The sequence below is a fragment of the Pan paniscus genome, chromosome 1, assembly GCF_029289425.2.
Source record: "Pan paniscus chromosome 1, NHGRI_mPanPan1-v2.0_pri, whole genome shotgun sequence".
Taxonomy (NCBI): domain Eukaryota; kingdom Metazoa; phylum Chordata; class Mammalia; order Primates; family Hominidae; genus Pan; species Pan paniscus.
Genome location: NC_073249.2, coordinates 204,029,360 through 204,047,022, shown reverse-complemented (window position 1 = coordinate 204,047,022; position 17,663 = coordinate 204,029,360). Strand labels below are relative to the sequence as shown.

At 52.8% G+C, this 17,663-nt stretch overlaps 1 protein-coding gene across 3 annotated transcripts in view; it reads left to right on the top strand.

Moving 5' to 3' along the window:
• EPHB2 (EPH receptor B2) overlaps window positions 1–14,835 on the top strand; it is a 204,861-nt gene extending 190,026 nt beyond the window's left edge. For all 3 annotated transcript variants that reach the window (XM_034957849.4, XM_034957854.4, XM_034957860.3), the window contains exons 10-16: window positions 6,133–6,255; window positions 6,856–7,103; window positions 8,099–8,314; window positions 9,169–9,318; window positions 10,529–10,722; window positions 12,605–12,760; window positions 13,623–14,835. In XM_034957849.4, the coding sequence (XP_034813740.1) occupies window positions 6,133–6,255; window positions 6,856–7,103; window positions 8,099–8,314; window positions 9,169–9,318; window positions 10,529–10,722; window positions 12,605–12,760; window positions 13,623–13,731 (1,196 nt within the window). In that variant the 3' untranslated portion in view covers window positions 13,732–14,835. The remainder of the gene's footprint in view (window positions 1–6,132; window positions 6,256–6,855; window positions 7,104–8,098; window positions 8,315–9,168; window positions 9,319–10,528; window positions 10,723–12,604; window positions 12,761–13,622) is intronic.
• Window positions 14,836–17,663: the final 2,828 nt, after the last annotated feature.

The window sequence follows — 17,663 nt, the reverse complement described above, 5'->3', positions numbered from 1 at the left end:
CTACTCAGGAGGCTGAGGCAGGAGAATCACTTGAACCCAGGAGGCAGAGGTTGCAGTGCACCAAGATTGCACCACTGCACCCCAGCCTGGATGACAGAGCAAGACCCTGTCTCAAAAAAAAAAATTATATTTCCAAATAAGGTTACACAGAGGTACTAGGGGCTAGGACTCTAAGATATCTTTGGCCAGGTGCAGTGGCTCACGCCTGTAATCCCAGCACTTTGGGAGGCCGAGGTGGGTGGATCACCTGAAGTCAAGAGTTTGAGACCAGTGTGGTCAACATGCTGAAACCCATCTCTATTAAAAATACAAAAATTAGCAGGGCATGGTGGCGGGTGCCTATAGTCCCAACTACTCAGGAGGCTGAGGCAGGAGAATTGCTTGAACCTGGGAGGCGAAGGTTGCAGTGAGCTGAGATCACGTCACTGCACTCCAGCCTGGGGAACAGAGCAAGACTCCTCAAACAAAAAAAAGAAAAAGAAAGATTATAAATTATGTCATCCCCTCTTATTGCCCCAAGTAATGAAATCATGATCATAGATGTGGCTAGACGTACTGCATGGATTCTGTGTGCCAAGAATTGTTTCAATGCTTTACATGTATTTATTCATTTGATCCTTATAATTTCTCACTTTGAATATGGGGAAACTGAGGCACAGAGGTTGCACAGCTGCTCAGGGATGGAGCAGGGGTATGAACTCCAGCTGTCTGGCTGAAGAGCTGGCATCCTGTGCTGGCTCCATTCTGCTGAGCTGGAATGGGATAGGCTCCCATGCTCCGTCGCCTGGAGCCATTGGGGAGCATTGCTATGTGGTGTGTAAGTCAGTAATAAGGAAACAGGTGAGGTCTATTTTTAAGAGAGACCCCAGGGTTTGTTCCTAGATCAGCACATTTTAAGGCCTAAGATCCCCCTCCCTGCATCCTAAGCTCTAACGTTAGATCCAAGCAGAACTTTGTTCTGTTCAAAGCACTGCCAGCCCTGTGATCCCATATCCACCCAGCCACCCTGTGTGGTCAGGACAGAGGAGGAAGCTGAGGCCCAGAGATCCATGTGACTGGCCTGTAATCACCCACACGGCCCCATGGTTTCCATCATTCAGCAGGTGCTGAGTGAGTACCAAGGTCTGTGATGCCTGGATATGGAGCCAGAGGGACTGACCTGGTTTTCATCCCTATTCTGCCACTGGCCAGCTGGGTGACCTCGGGGAAGCCATCAAACCTCTCTGAGCCTTGACATCTTTATATGGGAAGTAGCAAGAATGATACTTTTGTCACGGAATTGTGAGGATTAAATGAATTAAGGGACGTTAAAGTGCTTTGGAATCATATTTAATAATAGCCAGCTCTTCTTTGCAACAGTTTACAATTATTCAGCGTTTTCCTTTTGCCAACTACTGTACTGAGCCCTTTAAAAAGATACTCTCGTTTAATCTTGCAACCCCCTTAGGAGGTAGGTATTGTTTATTATACCCATCGGGTAGGTGAAAAAAGTGAGACACAGAGGTTAAGTAACTTGCCCAAGGGCACACAGCTGGATCAACACAGTGGTTGATCCTGGCTTCAAACTCACAAAGCAGCTGATTTGTGACCAGAATTAGCAGCCAGTGCCAGAATTCAGACCCAGAACTCTGTACACTGGTTCCTCTTCCCTCATTGTGAATTTCGCATTTGAGGGCAGAGCAACAGCCAGTGGCCAACACCCGTAAATCATCCAAACAATAGCCCAGGATTTTCTGTAGCCTTTGCCTGCAGAGCTCCTCACCCGACCTCGGTTCAGCAAGTGCCCCTTCTGAGAGCCAGACTTGTTGGAGGCTCTGGCCACCAGGCACTCACTCACCTTCTATTCCAAGAGACAGACTGGGGAAGCACCTGGGAGAAATTGGCAGCCTGAGGGTTACAAGTGGAGACTCTGTAGCCGGCGTGGGTTCAAACCCCACTTCTGCCATTTATTAGCTGTGTTGATGTCATTTAATTTTGTGTGTGTGTGTGTGTGAGTGTGTGTGTGTGTGTGTGTAACAGGGTCTCACTTTGTCACCACACTGGAGTGCAGTGGCACAAACACGGCTCACTGCAGCCTCTACCTCCTGGACTCAAGCAATCCTCCTGCTTCAGCCTCCCAGGTAGCTGGGATCACAAGCCTGCACTGCCATGCCTGGCTAACTTATTTATTTTTTGTAGAGATGGGTTTCTGCCATGTTACCCAGGCTGGTCTCGAACTTCTGGGTTCAGGCAATCCTCCTGCCTCAGCCTCCCAAAGGGCTGGGATTATGGGCTTGAGCCACAGTGTCCAACTCATTTAACCTTTCTTATGCCAATTTCCTCATCTGAAAAACAGGCATCATATGTGATTGTACCAAATGAAATTGCTATTTTTGTAGGTCAGAAACAGTTAAATATTGACAGTTTCATAAGGTATCAGCCTAATAATGGCACTTACCTGGTAGGGTTGTTAGGAGGATTAATTGGATTAAAAACTATAAAGTGCCTAGAACAAGGCCTGGCACCCAGTAAATCTACGCTGAATGTATATTCAATAAGTGTTTACTAAGCATCTACTGTATACCACCTTCACGTAAGTACTCCAGAGCCAACATTCTAAAGCAAGGGCTTATAGCTTTGGGTCTAAAGACCCCTAGAGCTTCCAATACCCCAAAATTATATGTGAAATATGGGCGCATACACACACAGGAATACTTTTCCAAGGAGCAGATTCATAATTTTCATCAAATTCTCAAAGACATTCAAGACACGTAGTAATGCTATTATGTGTTCAATAAGCACTTTTACTTATTGGGCACCCACTGTGTGCCAGGCGCTGGGATTCAGCATGAACAAGACAGACACAGCCTCGGTCTTCCTGGGGAAAAGGGTAAACTAAGCCCTCACGGGCAGCAGAGTGTTCCAGAAAGGAGTGTCAGGGGGCTGTGGGCGTGAGTCTCTGGGAACCCCGGTACAAGGTAGAAAAGCCACACAGACATCAAGATCATAAGAGTGGGTGTGGACTCAGGACTGTGGGAGCCTGAGGAGAGGGTACAGGTCTCCCCTGGAGCAATCCAGGCAGTCTTCACAGAGGGGATGGCATTTGATCTGGTCACAAAAAGAAAGAGAGAGTGTTCCAGGTAGAGAGCACAACATGAACAAAAGCATGGAGGCAGGAAATAATGAAGTGTGTCTGAAACCCCTGGGTCAATAAGTCCTGTGAGCAGGCATCTAGGGAGCAGGGAGCTGGAAGTGAGGCCAATCCATGGAGAGCTGGGAATGCCAGGCAGGGGCATGCAGCTTTGTCCTGCAAGCAGCAGAGGCCCTCTTGACCAGTGCTGCTGGCCACAGCATGACGATGGCATCCAGTTGCTTGGCAGTGGAGGTGACCAAGGAGGGTTTGAGCTGCTGTGCTTCCCCTTACCTCCCTGAGTCAACCCATTCCTGTCCTGTATCCCCATCAGAAAGGGCCTCCCTGAGTCATGTTGGGAGGGAGGCTGAAAGCCAGTTGTCAAGAACCACAGGGCGTGCATTGAGTCTGAGCAAGCAAGAGAGCATCCCCAGGAAGCCGATGCCCTGGCTCTGAGAAGGCTGATGGGGAAAGAGGTGATCGTGGCGGAATACTCCAGCAGGCGGCATGGACCAGATTCTGGTTGTATTTCATCCAGGAGGCAGTGAACATGGTGATTAGGAGTACTGGCCCTAGGCTCAAGTCTGACAGACCTGGCTTCAAATCCTGGCTGTGCCATTTGCTAGCTGTGTGGCCTTGGCCAGATGACTTAGCTTCTCAGAGCCACAGTTTCCTTATGTGTGAAATGGGAATAATGGTCCTTTCCTCTAAGAGTTTTTGAGTGGAGGAGCTAAGGCATATAAACAGCCTGGCATGGTGTTGGGCACAAAGGGCTCAGTAAGTGACAGCTGCTATTATGATTCTGTCTGTGTCATTTGGATTCTGCTCAGCCCTATAGACATTGAGTGTCTGCTGTGTGCCAGGGGAGGGAGAAATCAGAAAAAAAACATGTGTCCATTTCCTCCTCCCAGGCACTCACAGTCTTGGATGGTGGTTCTTACCTCTTTGGGGGCCTCAGACTCCTGGGAGACTCTGCTGAAAGTTTTGGAGCCTATGGCCAGAAAAACATATACATGTATAAAATTATTAAAAGTCCAGAGGTCAGGCCAGGCACGGTGGCTCACGCCTGTAATCCCAGCACTTCGGGAGGCCGAGGCAGGTGGATCATTTGAGGTCAGGAGTTAGAGACCAGCCTGGCCAACATGGCAAAACCTATTAAAACTCTATTAAAAATACAAAAAATAAGCTGAGTGTTGTGGCACATGGCTGTAATCCCAACTACTTGGGAGGTTAAGGTGGGAGAATCACTTGAACCCCGGAGGCGGAGGTTGCAGTGAGCTGAGATTGTGCCACTGCACTCCAGCCTGGGTGACAGAGCAAGACCCTGTCTCAAAAAAAAAAAAAATTAATTAAAAAAAATCCAGAGGTCTATACTCAAGGTTGGATTTTTTGAGAACTTTTATTTTTGACAATATTTATTGCCATAACTTTTGGACTTTAGAAGCAGCATGAATTACTTTTTGAATAGAAAAGGACAATCATAATAAATGCATCCCATCTCAGGAGGTTACCAGATCTCCTACTGCTCATACTCAGGACTGCTAAGTAGCTCACAGACCCAAATTAAGAAACCCTGACCTCAAGGGTTAAACAAATACCCACACAAATAATCCCAAATAAAGCTAATGTGTTAGAGCAGCGGTTGACAAATTTTTCTGTAAGGGAACAGATAGTAAATATTTTAGGCCTTATGGGTCTCTCTTGTAACTACCCAACTCTGCTGTCATAGCTTAATAACAGCCACAGGCAAAGGAATGAGCATGGTTGTGTTCCAATAATACTTTATTTACAAAATAGGCTATAAGCCAATTCGCCAACCCCTATATTACATGCTCTAATGCCTAGATTCCTGGAATGTCTAAAATAGAGGCCAAGAGTGGTCAACTCATATGTCCAAGGTCACACAGCTGAGCAGGGTTGATGGCCTCACGCACCAACCAGCCAAGCCTTATGGTGACCCAAGGATTTCAACTGCCAACTCCTAGAACTTCTACCTCCAAAGTTGCAGCTCCCGGAGTGGCAGGAGAATGTGAGCAGGATGCTGGAAGAGCCAGAGGAAAGCCTGGGCTCAGGGAGGACCGGGAGGTCTGGGTGTTGGAAGACCAGCTGTCTATCTGGGAGGCGGAAGATGGGTGGGTCATCTTTCCCTTCTTTCAAAGCATTTTGCCAACTCAGTGCTGGCTGTTCAGAATTGGGTCTTTGACATCCAGGTTACCTTCTTCTCTTAGTGCATAAAAAAATAAGTGTGGGACAGAAGAGAGGGAGAACAAAAAATAATAATAATAATAAAACTAAAATATGCATCAAATCAGGAATCAAATGCCCCATGTCTAGCTTCATGCTGATTACCAGAAAATCAGGGATCCAGAGGGGGTTAAGACTTGGCTAGAGGGGGACCTGGGAGGTGGCCCAGCAGCTGTGGACACTCAGTCCCTGGTAAGTGGGGCGGCCCCTCAAGGCTCTGGGGGCCCATTTGGGAGGGCTGGGCAGCTAGAAAGGGACCCTGGGGGAAGAGGAGGCTTGAATTAGGCCTGGAGAGACAAGGAGGAGCTCTCCTTAGCAGAACCCCAAAGACAACACGGTCTATTGCCTGCTGTTTCTGTATTTTAGTTCCAATTCGCTCCCTTCCTTTTTGCCCCCCTCTTCGTTTACGTTGCACCCCTTGATTCTGTATCACCTATCGATCCGTTTATCCATCTGTGCCCACGCCCATACCAGACATTGCTTATCAGTCCTGCCAGTCTCAGCTGCTCCAGAAAACCACTGTTGATCAGTGAGAGTTGGAACAAGAGCTAAGACCTATCTGCCACCCCTGCTGGTCTCTGTTCCCCTCACCTCCTACTCGGTTCACGCCCATCTGCTCAGTAAGACCCAGAGAGGTCAAGTACCTGCAGGGAGTTGCCCAGTTCTTATGGGGGCCACATGGGAGTGGATTTCCCTCCATGGAGGGACTGGCTCCCGCTTTTCCTTTTTGTGTGCATCTTGAGTCAGTCCATATGACAGAGCCTGGTCTTGTCCCCCAGTGACCCCAGGCATGAAGATCTACATCGATCCTTTCACCTACGAGGACCCCAATGAGGCAGTGCGGGAGTTTGCCAAGGAAATTGACATCTCCTGTGTCAAAATTGAGCAGGTGATCGGAGCAGGTAGGTGGCTGGTACTCTCACATGTACTATGACCTTAGCCATGGCTGGCGAGACCACCCCAATGTATACCCTTGGGGCAGAAGGTAGGATGTGGGACAGGTGCCTCAAAGGACCCCCCAAGGCCTGAAGGTTCAGAATGACCATGAAAGAAGGGCCCTCAAAGGTCATCCAGTAAAACCACCTCACTGACAAAAGAGGAAACTGAGGCACAGGGCTGGGAAGGGACATGCACAGTGAGTCAGAGCTTGAGCTGGGTCTGGAGCCCAGTTCTCTGGACTCCTGGTCCAGTGCTTTTCCTTCCTCCCCCCATGTATCCCAGTGCCTTTCCCCATCTCCCAGGTTCCCCTGCACCCTCACCCCCATGCCCAGCCACGGACAACCAGAGAACAACCATGAGGAATTTACTGTCCTCTCCCAGAGGTGACTGGGACTTTTCTGGACCCCTGACATTCTTGAAGGGGTTCTGTGTCTGCAAGGCTGAGTGGGCCACTGAGAAGAAAATGTACCTGCAGGCCCCGTGAGTGGACGTGACAGGGAACAGGAAGGTGGCCCTTCCACCTGGCAAGTGACATCCTGTCTGTCTTGGTGTTTCTGTCTCAGGGGAGTTTGGCGAGGTCTGCAGTGGCCACCTGAAGCTGCCAGGCAAGAGAGAGATCTTTGTGGCCATCAAGACACTCAAGTCGGGCTACACGGAGAAGCAGCGCCGGGACTTCCTGAGCGAAGCCTCCATCATGGGCCAGTTCGACCATCCCAACGTCATCCACCTGGAGGGTGTCGTGACCAAGAGCACACCTGTGATGATCATCACCGAGTTCATGGAGAATGGCTCCCTGGACTCCTTTCTCCGGGTAGGGGAAGGCAAGAGGGCCAGGGGCCCATGAATGGGGCAGGAAAAGGAACAATGGACATAGCTTCATACTGTCAGAGCCTGAAGGGGTCTTGGAAAAGCTCTAGGTCAGGAATGGCTTGCAGGCTGTCACTTTCCATTCCCTTATCCGTGGCAGGCACTGCTAATCAATCCCAGCACTCTCATCCACTAAGCCCAGGGGCAGTCCCAGAATTCTTCTCAGTATGGTTCCCCAGGAAGCCACAATCAGTTGATCAGAGTTGGCACACATCTGAAATCTGTTTCCATTCCTGCTCTTAGCCAGCCTTCTCATTATGCACAGGAGAAAACGGGCTCAAAGAGAGGTAGGATTTGCCCAGAGTCACCCAGAGGGTCAAGATGAGGCCTGGACTGGAACCAAGTGTCTTGACCTCTCATCCAGGTTTTCACCAGATTTTGGAGTTCTCCAGAGCTCTATAGGCTGGTGGGAGGAGTTCAGAGCACAAGGCCAACAGAGGAAAGTGTATAGGCCTCCCAGGAGACCAAGTCAACTAACCAGACAAAGCACCAGACTGGACATCAGAAGCAGGCCAGTGGACCAGCTGCCATTCAGTAAATATTTGTGAAGCACCTAACATGTGCCAGGCACCTTCCATACACCTTCTTGTATAACCCAGAATAGCCCTGGGAGATGGGTGTGATTTAGGCCCATTTAACACACAGATGAGGAAACTGAGACTCAGAGATATTAGGTCACATGTCCAAGGTTGCACAGCCAAGAAGGAACAAAGCCAGAGTCAAACCAAGCGTGTCTGCTTCAAAGCCTGTGTTCTCACCACCACCCTGAAGTTGGCCTCTGACGGGCCTCTCTGGGGTCCCGAAGCATCTGAGTCCTTCCCCAGGGGAGCCCAGAGCCAGGCTGGCAGGGCCCTGCTCTGGTTTCCCATTATGAGGATGATGCAGAGCTCTGATGCCTGCTCTTCTGTTTACTCTGTGTTTTCCCCACTTCTCCCAAAGCAAAACGATGGGCAGTTCACAGTCATCCAGCTGGTGGGCATGCTTCGGGGCATCGCAGCCGGCATGAAGTACCTGGCAGACATGAACTATGTTCACCGTGACCTGGCTGCCCGCAACATCCTCGTCAACAGCAACCTGGTCTGCAAGGTGTCGGACTTTGGGCTCTCACGCTTTCTAGAGGACGATACCTCAGACCCCACCTACACCAGTGCCCTGGTAAGATTGAGGCAGGGAACACCGGAGTCACAGAGTCAGAGAAGAGGGCATGAGTGTCCATCTCTCCCTGCAAGACACTTTCACTAACGCCCAATTGGGCCAAGCACTGTCCTGGGCCCTGGAGACAGGGGGACAGGAACCACAGCTCTTGCCCTCTTGCAATTCCCACACTGGTGGGGAACAAATGTGCAGAGCCATGTGGAGTGACAGGGCTGTAAGCCAGGACAGCCAGCCTTGGAGGCAGAGGAAGGCTTGCTAGAGAGGTTGATATCTGAGCTGAGAGCCGAAGGGCCCGGAAACGTTTGTCAGATGCCATGTTCTCATGGCAAAGTCCTGTGACAGGAATACAGGCTGTAGGGGCAGTGGTAGTGAGCAGTAATGCTAGAGAGGTAGACAGGGCTGGACCTTGGAGCTCCTGGAATGCCCAGGTTCAGGACTCTCTCCTGAAAGCAGCAAGGGTTGTTGAAGGTTTTAAACTGAAAGGACAAAGAGCCCAGAGATGGGTGCAAGTAGGCAAGTCACTTGAGTACTGTGCCATGTGAGACATGCCTCCTTGATGGGGAGACATAAGGCACAGCTGTGGGATTGAGGGCAGCTGACAATTCTTTGGGAGCTCAGAAAGGCTTTTGGAGGGACTTGAGGATGAGAAGGAGGTTTCCAGATGGCAGAGTGGGAAAAGGCACTTCATGCAGAGGGCGCAAATGCCCAGTGGTCTGAAGCTGCATGGTAAGTTTGGGGCACAATGAGGTGCCTCATGAGATTGGGGCATCACAGGGCACAGGGTGGGAGGATTAAGAGAAGAGGTCAGACAGGCCAGCCTCCCACCCACAAACCCTCCTCTTTCTGTCTCCCAGGGCGGAAAGATCCCCATCCGCTGGACAGCCCCGGAAGCCATCCAGTACCGGAAGTTCACCTCGGCCAGTGATGTGTGGAGCTATGGCATTGTCATGTGGGAGGTGATGTCCTATGGGGAGCGGCCCTACTGGGACATGACCAACCAGGACGTAAGTCTCCAAGGGGATAGGCAAGGCCTCTCTGGCCCGCCAGATGGGAGAGGGAAGATCAGGGCTCCTGGCCTTATGCCAGTCTCCCAGAGTGTGGGACATAGGCTTCTGAGATCATGGGCCTGGCTCCCAGGGCAGCTGCCAGCCCAATGGTGGCTGACTCGAATGTCTGCACAGGACTCTGGACTCTCCAGGGGGTAGGAAGTAGGAAAGGCCACCCATCCACACATCAGCACGTCTTCAGGATGCATGCACCTGTGGCCAGCCCCAAATGAGACCACATCTGCCCTTCAGGTGTTCACCACCTAACTGGGGGACAAGACGATTATTCAGGGAACCAGATGTTATGATCAGGAGCTTTTACGATCAGGTGCTAAATCAGAGTAGCCTGGAGGCACCGAGGCACCGGCAGCATGGGCAAGATCAGCCAGGAAGTGATCGCAGGACAAGTGGGCTTCGAAAGGTCGCAGGACATGGAGACTTGAGGGCTTCCAGTGGGAAAGAACAGTGTGTGCAAAGGCTAAGGTGGGCTAATGCGGGGTTGAAGCCAAACCAAGGGATTTCCATTAGCAAAAATGAAGACAGGAAAGACTCGAAGAAACTTCTTACACAGGGAGGGTGACCCACAGTTGAGCTGTGAAAGGTGAATCTGGCCATGGTGGCAGGACAGGCTGAGAGGGGTGTTTGGATGCATTTCCTTGACAGAGAAGCAGGTGGAGATGGTGGGAGGGAGCCCCAGCCAGGCTTGAGGCCATGGTGTGGGCCTGATGGAGGGAGGTATCTCACACCTGGAGCTGTAAATGGCACTAAAATCAAGCATGTGGCCACGTGGGGTCAAGCAAGGAGGCAGATTGGGGAGGCCTTGGGGTCATCCAAGCCAATAAGGGGCTCACAGGGTGGGAGGAGCTGGTGGAACCAGGCACAGGAGGGTTATCTTGGTGGACCCTGGGGAGAAGCTATCTCAGGGCGCTGGATTTCCCAAGATTGGCAAAGGGTGAGGCAGGAACCCAGCTGCCATGTCAGATTGAGGGTCTAGATGGTGGAAACCCAGGTCATCCCATCCCTGGGGCTGCCTCCAGGAGGTGAAAGTGGTTGCCACAGCAACTAAATAGGTCAGACGTGCAATGTACTGGGGGTAAGACGGGCCTGACAGAGGGTAGATGCCCTCAGCCCATCCACCCAACCCCACTGCACTCCTGCATTGTCCCAGGTAATCAATGCCATTGAGCAGGACTATCGGCTGCCACCGCCCATGGACTGCCCGAGCGCCCTGCACCAACTCATGCTGGACTGTTGGCAGAAGGACCGCAACCACCGGCCCAAGTTCGGCCAAATTGTCAACACGCTAGACAAGATGATCCGCAATCCCAACAGCCTCAAAGCCATGGCGCCCCTCTCCTCTGGGTAAGGCCCCGCCCTGGCCCCGCCCTGGCCCTGCCCCAGCCAGGCCCTGCCCCTGCCCCAGCCAGGCCCTGCCCCTCTTCCCATCTCCCATCCCTTCTGCCCCCACTTCAGGCAAATGCTCTTCCTTACTGCAGCTTTGGATGGGGAAGGACAGAACTAGTGTTTGTTGGGTACCTGCCCTGCCTTAGGGGTGCAGGAGAGCAGAGGACACAGACTGCCCAGAGGAAGAAAAGGACATATACCCTGTGGGTGCAGAGGAGGCATCTTTTAAAGCATGGTGGGAGAGGACAATGAAGAAAAATTACCAAAGGAAGGCCAGGAGAGATGGCTCACGCCTGTAATCCCAGCACTTTGGGAGGCTGAAGTGGGTGGATCGCCTGAGGACAGGAGTTCAAGACTAGCCTGGCCAACATGGTGAAACCCCTTCTCTACTAAAATTTACAAAAATTAGCCAGCCCCTGGTGGTGTGCACCTGTAATCCCAGCTACTCAGGAGGCTGAGGCAGGAGAATCGCTTGAACCCAGGAGGCAGAGGTTGCAGTGAGCTGAGATCGTGCCACTGCACTCCAACCTGAGTGGAAAGAGTGAAACTCCAGCTAAATAAATAAATAAATAAATGATTACCAAAGGATCCAGAATCTTAGCTCGTGAATAGATATGCCTGTCACTAAGTTTCCTTCCTAGCTACCCTCACACTCAAACCTGGACCCTCTAACTTCCATTTATATCCTCATCACACACATGCTCACACAAATCCAGTCCTACATGCACAGATGAACACACAATTAGGCACAAACACTCATGCCTGTTCACACACACAGTCTCAGGCTCTCACACCTACACACATCCATAGGCACCTGCACACACACACCCATTCAGAAGTTTGTACTCACCATACACCCATCTGTGCCCCCACACTGAGTCAGCATCCCCATGCCTGAGAGACGGGCTCGGCCTGAGGGGTATTCGCTCGGGGACCTGGTGCCTCCCTTCTCCTCAAGGCTCAAGCCTCCCAGGGCAGGCTCCATGAGGCAGCAGCTCTCCTCTACCTTCCTTGGGTGGCTGTCACAGGTCACACTGCTGCCCCTGCACACACTTACTCCTCAGGACCCACAACCCCACAGGGTTTCAGAGGGGCGTCTGGCCAGGCATACTTAGGATCTAGGGCTGGCTGTAGCCAAGTCCTTAGGAAGGACTTGGGCCAAAGTCCTTCTTCCAGCATGTTCTTATGAGCGGGAGATCATCATGCTTCCCTCTGCCTGTCTCTCCTCACCATGACCCTGTGTCAGCCACCCCTAACTCTCCAGATCAAATCCCTCTGAGCTTTAAACCTCATGAGAGCCATTTCACTCCTTGCCAGCCAAGAAGTCATTCCCATTAGCGCCGCCAGCCTTAGCTGGGCTTTGGAGATACAGTCTCTGGACAGTCCAGAAGGTGAGCTTCCTATAGCACAAACCAGGGTGGAGAAAGGATGGAGAATGGCACTGGGAGAGGAAACTGTGAATAACCAGAATAGTTAGTCTAGCTGAAATCCCTCCTCCTGAAAATAAGCATGGAGCTGCATCTTCCCCTCCTCACTTCCGAGGTCCAGCCTCTTGGCCATCCCTGCAGTGCCTTCCCTAGACTTCCCAGTTGGCCCCAGCTTTGAGTTCTGCACACACACTCGCTCTCGCACGCTCACATATATATGCATGCATGTTTCCACAGGTTCAAACCCATGCCCGCACTCATGCAGAAATACTCACGTACATACCCCTTCACCTGTGTTCACATAAATGGATGCACACGTGCACATTCACGCATACGCAGCCTACAGGCATGTCCCTGCACGCTCCCTGCAAACAGGTGCCCTGACCATCTCTGTCGCCCACTCCCAACCCCAGCATCAACCTGCCGCTGCTGGACCGCACGATCCCCGACTACACCAGCTTTAACACGGTGGACGAGTGGCTGGAGGCCATCAAGATGGGGCAGTACAAGGAGAGCTTCGCCAATGCTGGCTTCACCTCCTTTGACATCGTGTCTCAGATGATGATGGAGTAAGTGCCCAGCCACTTCTGCTTGTCACCTTAGCACCCCCTCTCCACCGGCCCCACCAGCCAAGTGGGGTGATCTGGAGGGTGAGGAATAGATCATGTCCCAATAGGGAAGCAGGGACCAAGGGGCAAGATGGCCAACTTCGGAGTCACCTGTGGACTGATACCCAGGTCTGCCTGCCACCTACAAGCTCTGTGACCTTGGTCAAATCATAGCACCTCCCTCAGCCTCCGTTTTCTCACCTACAAACTGGGGGTTGGTAGGAAGGTTGAGGGAGATATAAAGGAAGTGGGTGCTTAGAAAATGCAAGCTGGCAGCCGGGCACAGTGGCTCATGCCTGTAATCTTAGTACATTGGGAGGCCGAGGCGGGCAGATCACAAGGTCAGGAGTTCAAGACCAGCCTGACCAACATGGTGAAACCGCGTCTCTACTAAAATGCAAAAAATTAGCCGCGCGAGGTGGCATGCGCCTGTAATGCCAGCTACTCGGGAGGCTGAGGCAGGGGAATTGCTTGAACCAAAGAGGTAGAGGTTGCAGTGAGCTGAGATCACGCCACTGCACACCAGCCTGGGTGACAGAGCGAGACTCTGTCTCGAAAAAGAAAGAAAATGTAAGCTGGCTTCCCCCTCCCAATAGCAGGGGAGAGAAGGCCCCCTAGGGACCCTGATTCCGACTCAAGTGCTCTTCCACCTCACACCATAGTCGCTCCCTCCAGCTGTGGCTGCCTGCCCACTCCCCACTCCCCACTCCCCAGTACTCCTTGCTTTGCCATCTTCCTCCCGGGGAAGCCCAGGCAGCTCTCTACCAGGCACAGGACCCCTTCACCCGCACATTTCCCTAACACACGTGCTTCTCTCCCAAAGGGACATTCTCCGGGTTGGGGTCACTTTGGCTGGCCACCAGAAAAAAATCCTGAACAGTATCCAGGTGATGCGGGCGCAGATGAACCAGATTCAGTCTGTGGAGGTTTGACATTCACCTGCCTCGGCTCACCTCTTCCTCCAAGCCCCGCCCCCTCTGCCCCACGTGCCGGCCCTCCTGGTGCTCTATCCACTGCAGGGCCAGCCACTCGCCAGGAGGCCACGGGCCATGGGAAGAACCAAGCGGCGCCAGCCACGAGACGTCACCAAGAAAACATGCAACTCAAACGACGGAAAAAAAAAGGGAATGGGAAAAAAGAAAACAGATCCTGGGAGGGGGCGGGAAATACAAGGAATATTTTTTAAAGAGGATTCTCATAAGGAAAGCAATGACTGTTCTTGCGGGGGATAAAAAAGGGCTTGGGAGATTCATGCGATGTGTCCAATCGGAGACAAAAGCAGCTTCTCTCCAACTCCCTCTGGGAAGGTGACCTGGCCAGAGCCAAGAAACACTTTCAGAAAAACAAATGTGAAGGGGAGAGACAGGGGCCGCCCTTGGCTCCTGTCCCTGCTGCTCCTCTAGGCCTCACTCAACAACCAAGCGCCTGGAGGACGGGACAGATGGACAGACAGCCACCCTGAGAACCCCTCTGGGAAAATCTATTCCTGCCACCACTGGGCAAACAGAAGAATTTTTCTGTCTTTGGAGAGTATTTGAGAAACTCCAATGAAAGACACTGTTTCTCCTGTTGGCTCACAGGGCTGAAAGGGGCTTTTGTCCTCCTGGGTCAGGGAGAACGCGGGGACCCCAGAAAGGTCAGCCTTCCTGAGGATGGCCACCCCCCAGGTCTGCAGCTCCAGGTACATATCACGCACACAGCCTGGCAGCCTGGCCCGCCTGGTGCCCACTCCCGCCAGCCCCCGCCTCGAGGACTGATACTGCAGTGACTGCCGTCAGCTCCGACTGCCGCTGAGAAGGGTTGATCCTGCATCTGGGTTTGTTTACAGCAATTCCTGGACTCGGGGGTATTTTGGTCACAGGGTGGTTTTGGTTTAGGGGGTTTGTTTGTTGGGTTGTTTTTTGTTTTTTGTTTTTTTTTTAATGACAATGAAGTGACACTTTGACATTTCCTACCTTTTGAGGACTTGATCCTTCTCCAGGAAGAAGGTGCTTTCTGCTTACTGACTTAGGCAATACACCAAGGGCGAGATTTTATATGCACATTTCTGGATTTTTTTATACGGTTTTCATTGACACTCTTCCCTCCTCCCACCTGCCACCAGGCCTCACCAAAGCCCACTGCCATGGGGCCATCTGGGCCATTCAGAGACTGGAGTGAGATTTGGGTGTGGAGGGGGAGGCGCCAAGGTGGAGGAGCTTCCCACTCCAGGACTGTTGATGAAAGGGACAGATTGAGGAGGAAGTGGGCTCTGAGGCTGCAGGGCTGGAAGTCCTTGCCCACTTCCCACTCTCCTGCCCCAATCTATCTAGTACTTCCCAAGCAAATAGGCCCCTTTGAGGCTCCTGAGTGCCCTCAGATGGTCAAAACCCAGTTTTGCCTCTGGGAGCCTAAACCAGGCTGCATCGGAGGCCAGGACCCGGATCATTCACTGTGATACCCTGCCCTCCAGAGGGTGCGCTCAGAGACACGGGCAAGCATGCTTCTTCCCTTCCCTGGAGAGAAAGTGTGTGATTTCTCTCCCACCTCCTTCCCCCCACCAGACCTTTGCTGGGCCTAAAGGTCTTGGCCATGGGGAAGCCCTCAGTCTAGGGATCTGGCCACAGACTCCCTCCTGTGAGCCAACACAGGAGGGCACCCAAGCAGAGCAATCAGTTAGTGAATTGAATGGAAATAAACGCTTTAGTTATAATATGACCCCTGTTCTCTGTAAGTTCCAAGGGAGACCTTGGTACCCTTGGGATGCACGTGACCCAGGTGCTAAGGGTTGCTCTTCTAAGCAGCCCTTCCTCCCTCAGGCTTCCAGAAAGCCCAGGGCAGAGAAAACACATGGAGAACGACAGCTCCACGTGGCCTTTCTGGCCCTGGCTTGTCAAAAGCACAGGCAACAAAGGAAGTGAGTTGGAAGTGGCTCAGAACTCAGCCTTCGATGCCCTGGGAATCAGGGTGAGCCCCTGCAGGTACATAAGTAGCAGAGAATTGATGAGAGTGCACTCGGAAGAGGGTCTGGGTGTCAGGTGAGCTGTCATAGTGGGAACGTGAGGGTCTTAGAGTGCTCATGGACCCCCAGGCACAGCCAACTCTGGTTTTCTCTGTGCAAATGAGCTCTTGCTCACATTAAAATCAGAATTGTCCACGTGGCAGGAGGAGGCAGGGAGATGGATGTGCCATGGATATCGGGTCTGACTGAGGAAGGGGAGCCAAGGAGACTACCTCTCGGGACCTTTCCCAGATCCGAGGAGATGGCCAGTGAGAAAGATTCGGGCCACAGGCAGCCAGCTAGAAGCGCCACGGTCAGAGTGAACATCCAGCACAGCACAGCCCATCGTCTGTCACTCACCTGTTCCGGGAGCCTGAGCTGCAAAGGGAAGGAAGGGATTAGAGAGAAGTGTGGGCCCCCCATGGGGACAGCAGGACAAGCCACAGGGAAAGCATTGGCAGGTTTCCCACAAACTGGCCGGCAGTGGCCCACTGGCCTTCACTTTGTGCCCCAAAGGTGCCCTGCGCGGGTGGCAGCTGTCTCGGCACACAAGGTCACCTTCTGGCGGGAGCTGCCCTGATGCTCTTTAGATTAGTTCTGTCTCCCCAGCCCACCCCCCAACTGTTCTGGGGCCCCACATGGGGCTGGCAGTCGGTGCTTCCCGTCAGATGGCTTCCTGTCCTAAGCCGCTGAGCTGGTGACCACTAGCCAGCATGTCTGCCCCTCCACCCTCCAGGGCCGAGGTCCTCAGTGGCCATGGCCCCCTGCAAACCTGCTTCCCAGAGCACAGGTGCTACCAGACCTCTGTGTCTCCACTTCAGGGTAAGAAACAGATGTCACTGTGACTGTCCCAGGGGTACAGGCGCTGCTCACATCTCTTCCACCCCCACCCACCCACCCCACCCGCTACCGGGGCAGTCGCCCCGCCCCAACCTCTTGCTTGCTGCTCAGCGGGGAGTGGCAGGCCGTGTTGCCAAGCGCCTTCCACTTACACCACCCGCTCGCCCAGGCACACAGCTCTGAGCCACCCGCTGCCTGGTTACTAATCCTTTCCTGGCTCAACCTCCCCAAGTGCCAGCCCCCGCCTGCCCAGCAGTGTTAGGGGAGTTTCCGGCTGCTCTGCACACAGTTGGTACTGCAGGAAAGAAAGCTGCCTTGTAAACACAGGCCAGGGCACCGTGGAAATGGGGACCAGCTGCTCTGGGAGGGTGCAGCTAGCAGAGCTGTGCAGCACCAGGCTGGGTAGGAGAGAGCCATGCTACCCACCCGCACCCCTACTGCTACGAAGCCCCCAGAATGGGTCATTGTTGGTGCTCAGCAGTCCTCTCCCTGGGGGACGATATCCGAAATATCAACTGCGAAGACTCGGGCAGACCAATCAGAATAGATGATGGCCTGAGTGCTGGACCAGGGGCCTCAGAGCAGGGACCCGGGTGGCGGGGCAGTAGGAGACACTTAAGGGACTCAGGGCTATGGCTGTTTACTAACCAGCAGTGCCTCTTACTCAGATGGCATCAGCTGAACTTTCCCCATCATCTCTAGTTGGTCCCCACCCTGCCACCATCTAGGGGCTTCTCTGCCACCACCTTGTGAGCAGTCGCTAGCCTCACACTCCTCTCCCATCAGGGGCTCATCTCCAAAAGGCTGGGAGCTCCCACCCTGCCCAGTTAATCCTCCTGCCTCACTGAAGCACAGGAAGGACCCAGGCCCCAGACCATCACCCACCCCAGGGCTGGGCCCTGGGCCACTCCTGGCTCACTCCAGGGCCCCTGTTGTTTGAAGATGGTACCAAAGGCTGGAAGACTTGCTAGGGAAGATAACGTAAATGCATTCAAAAGACAGGGTACCACATGATGCTAGGGAAAGTGCATCATGACCGCAGGG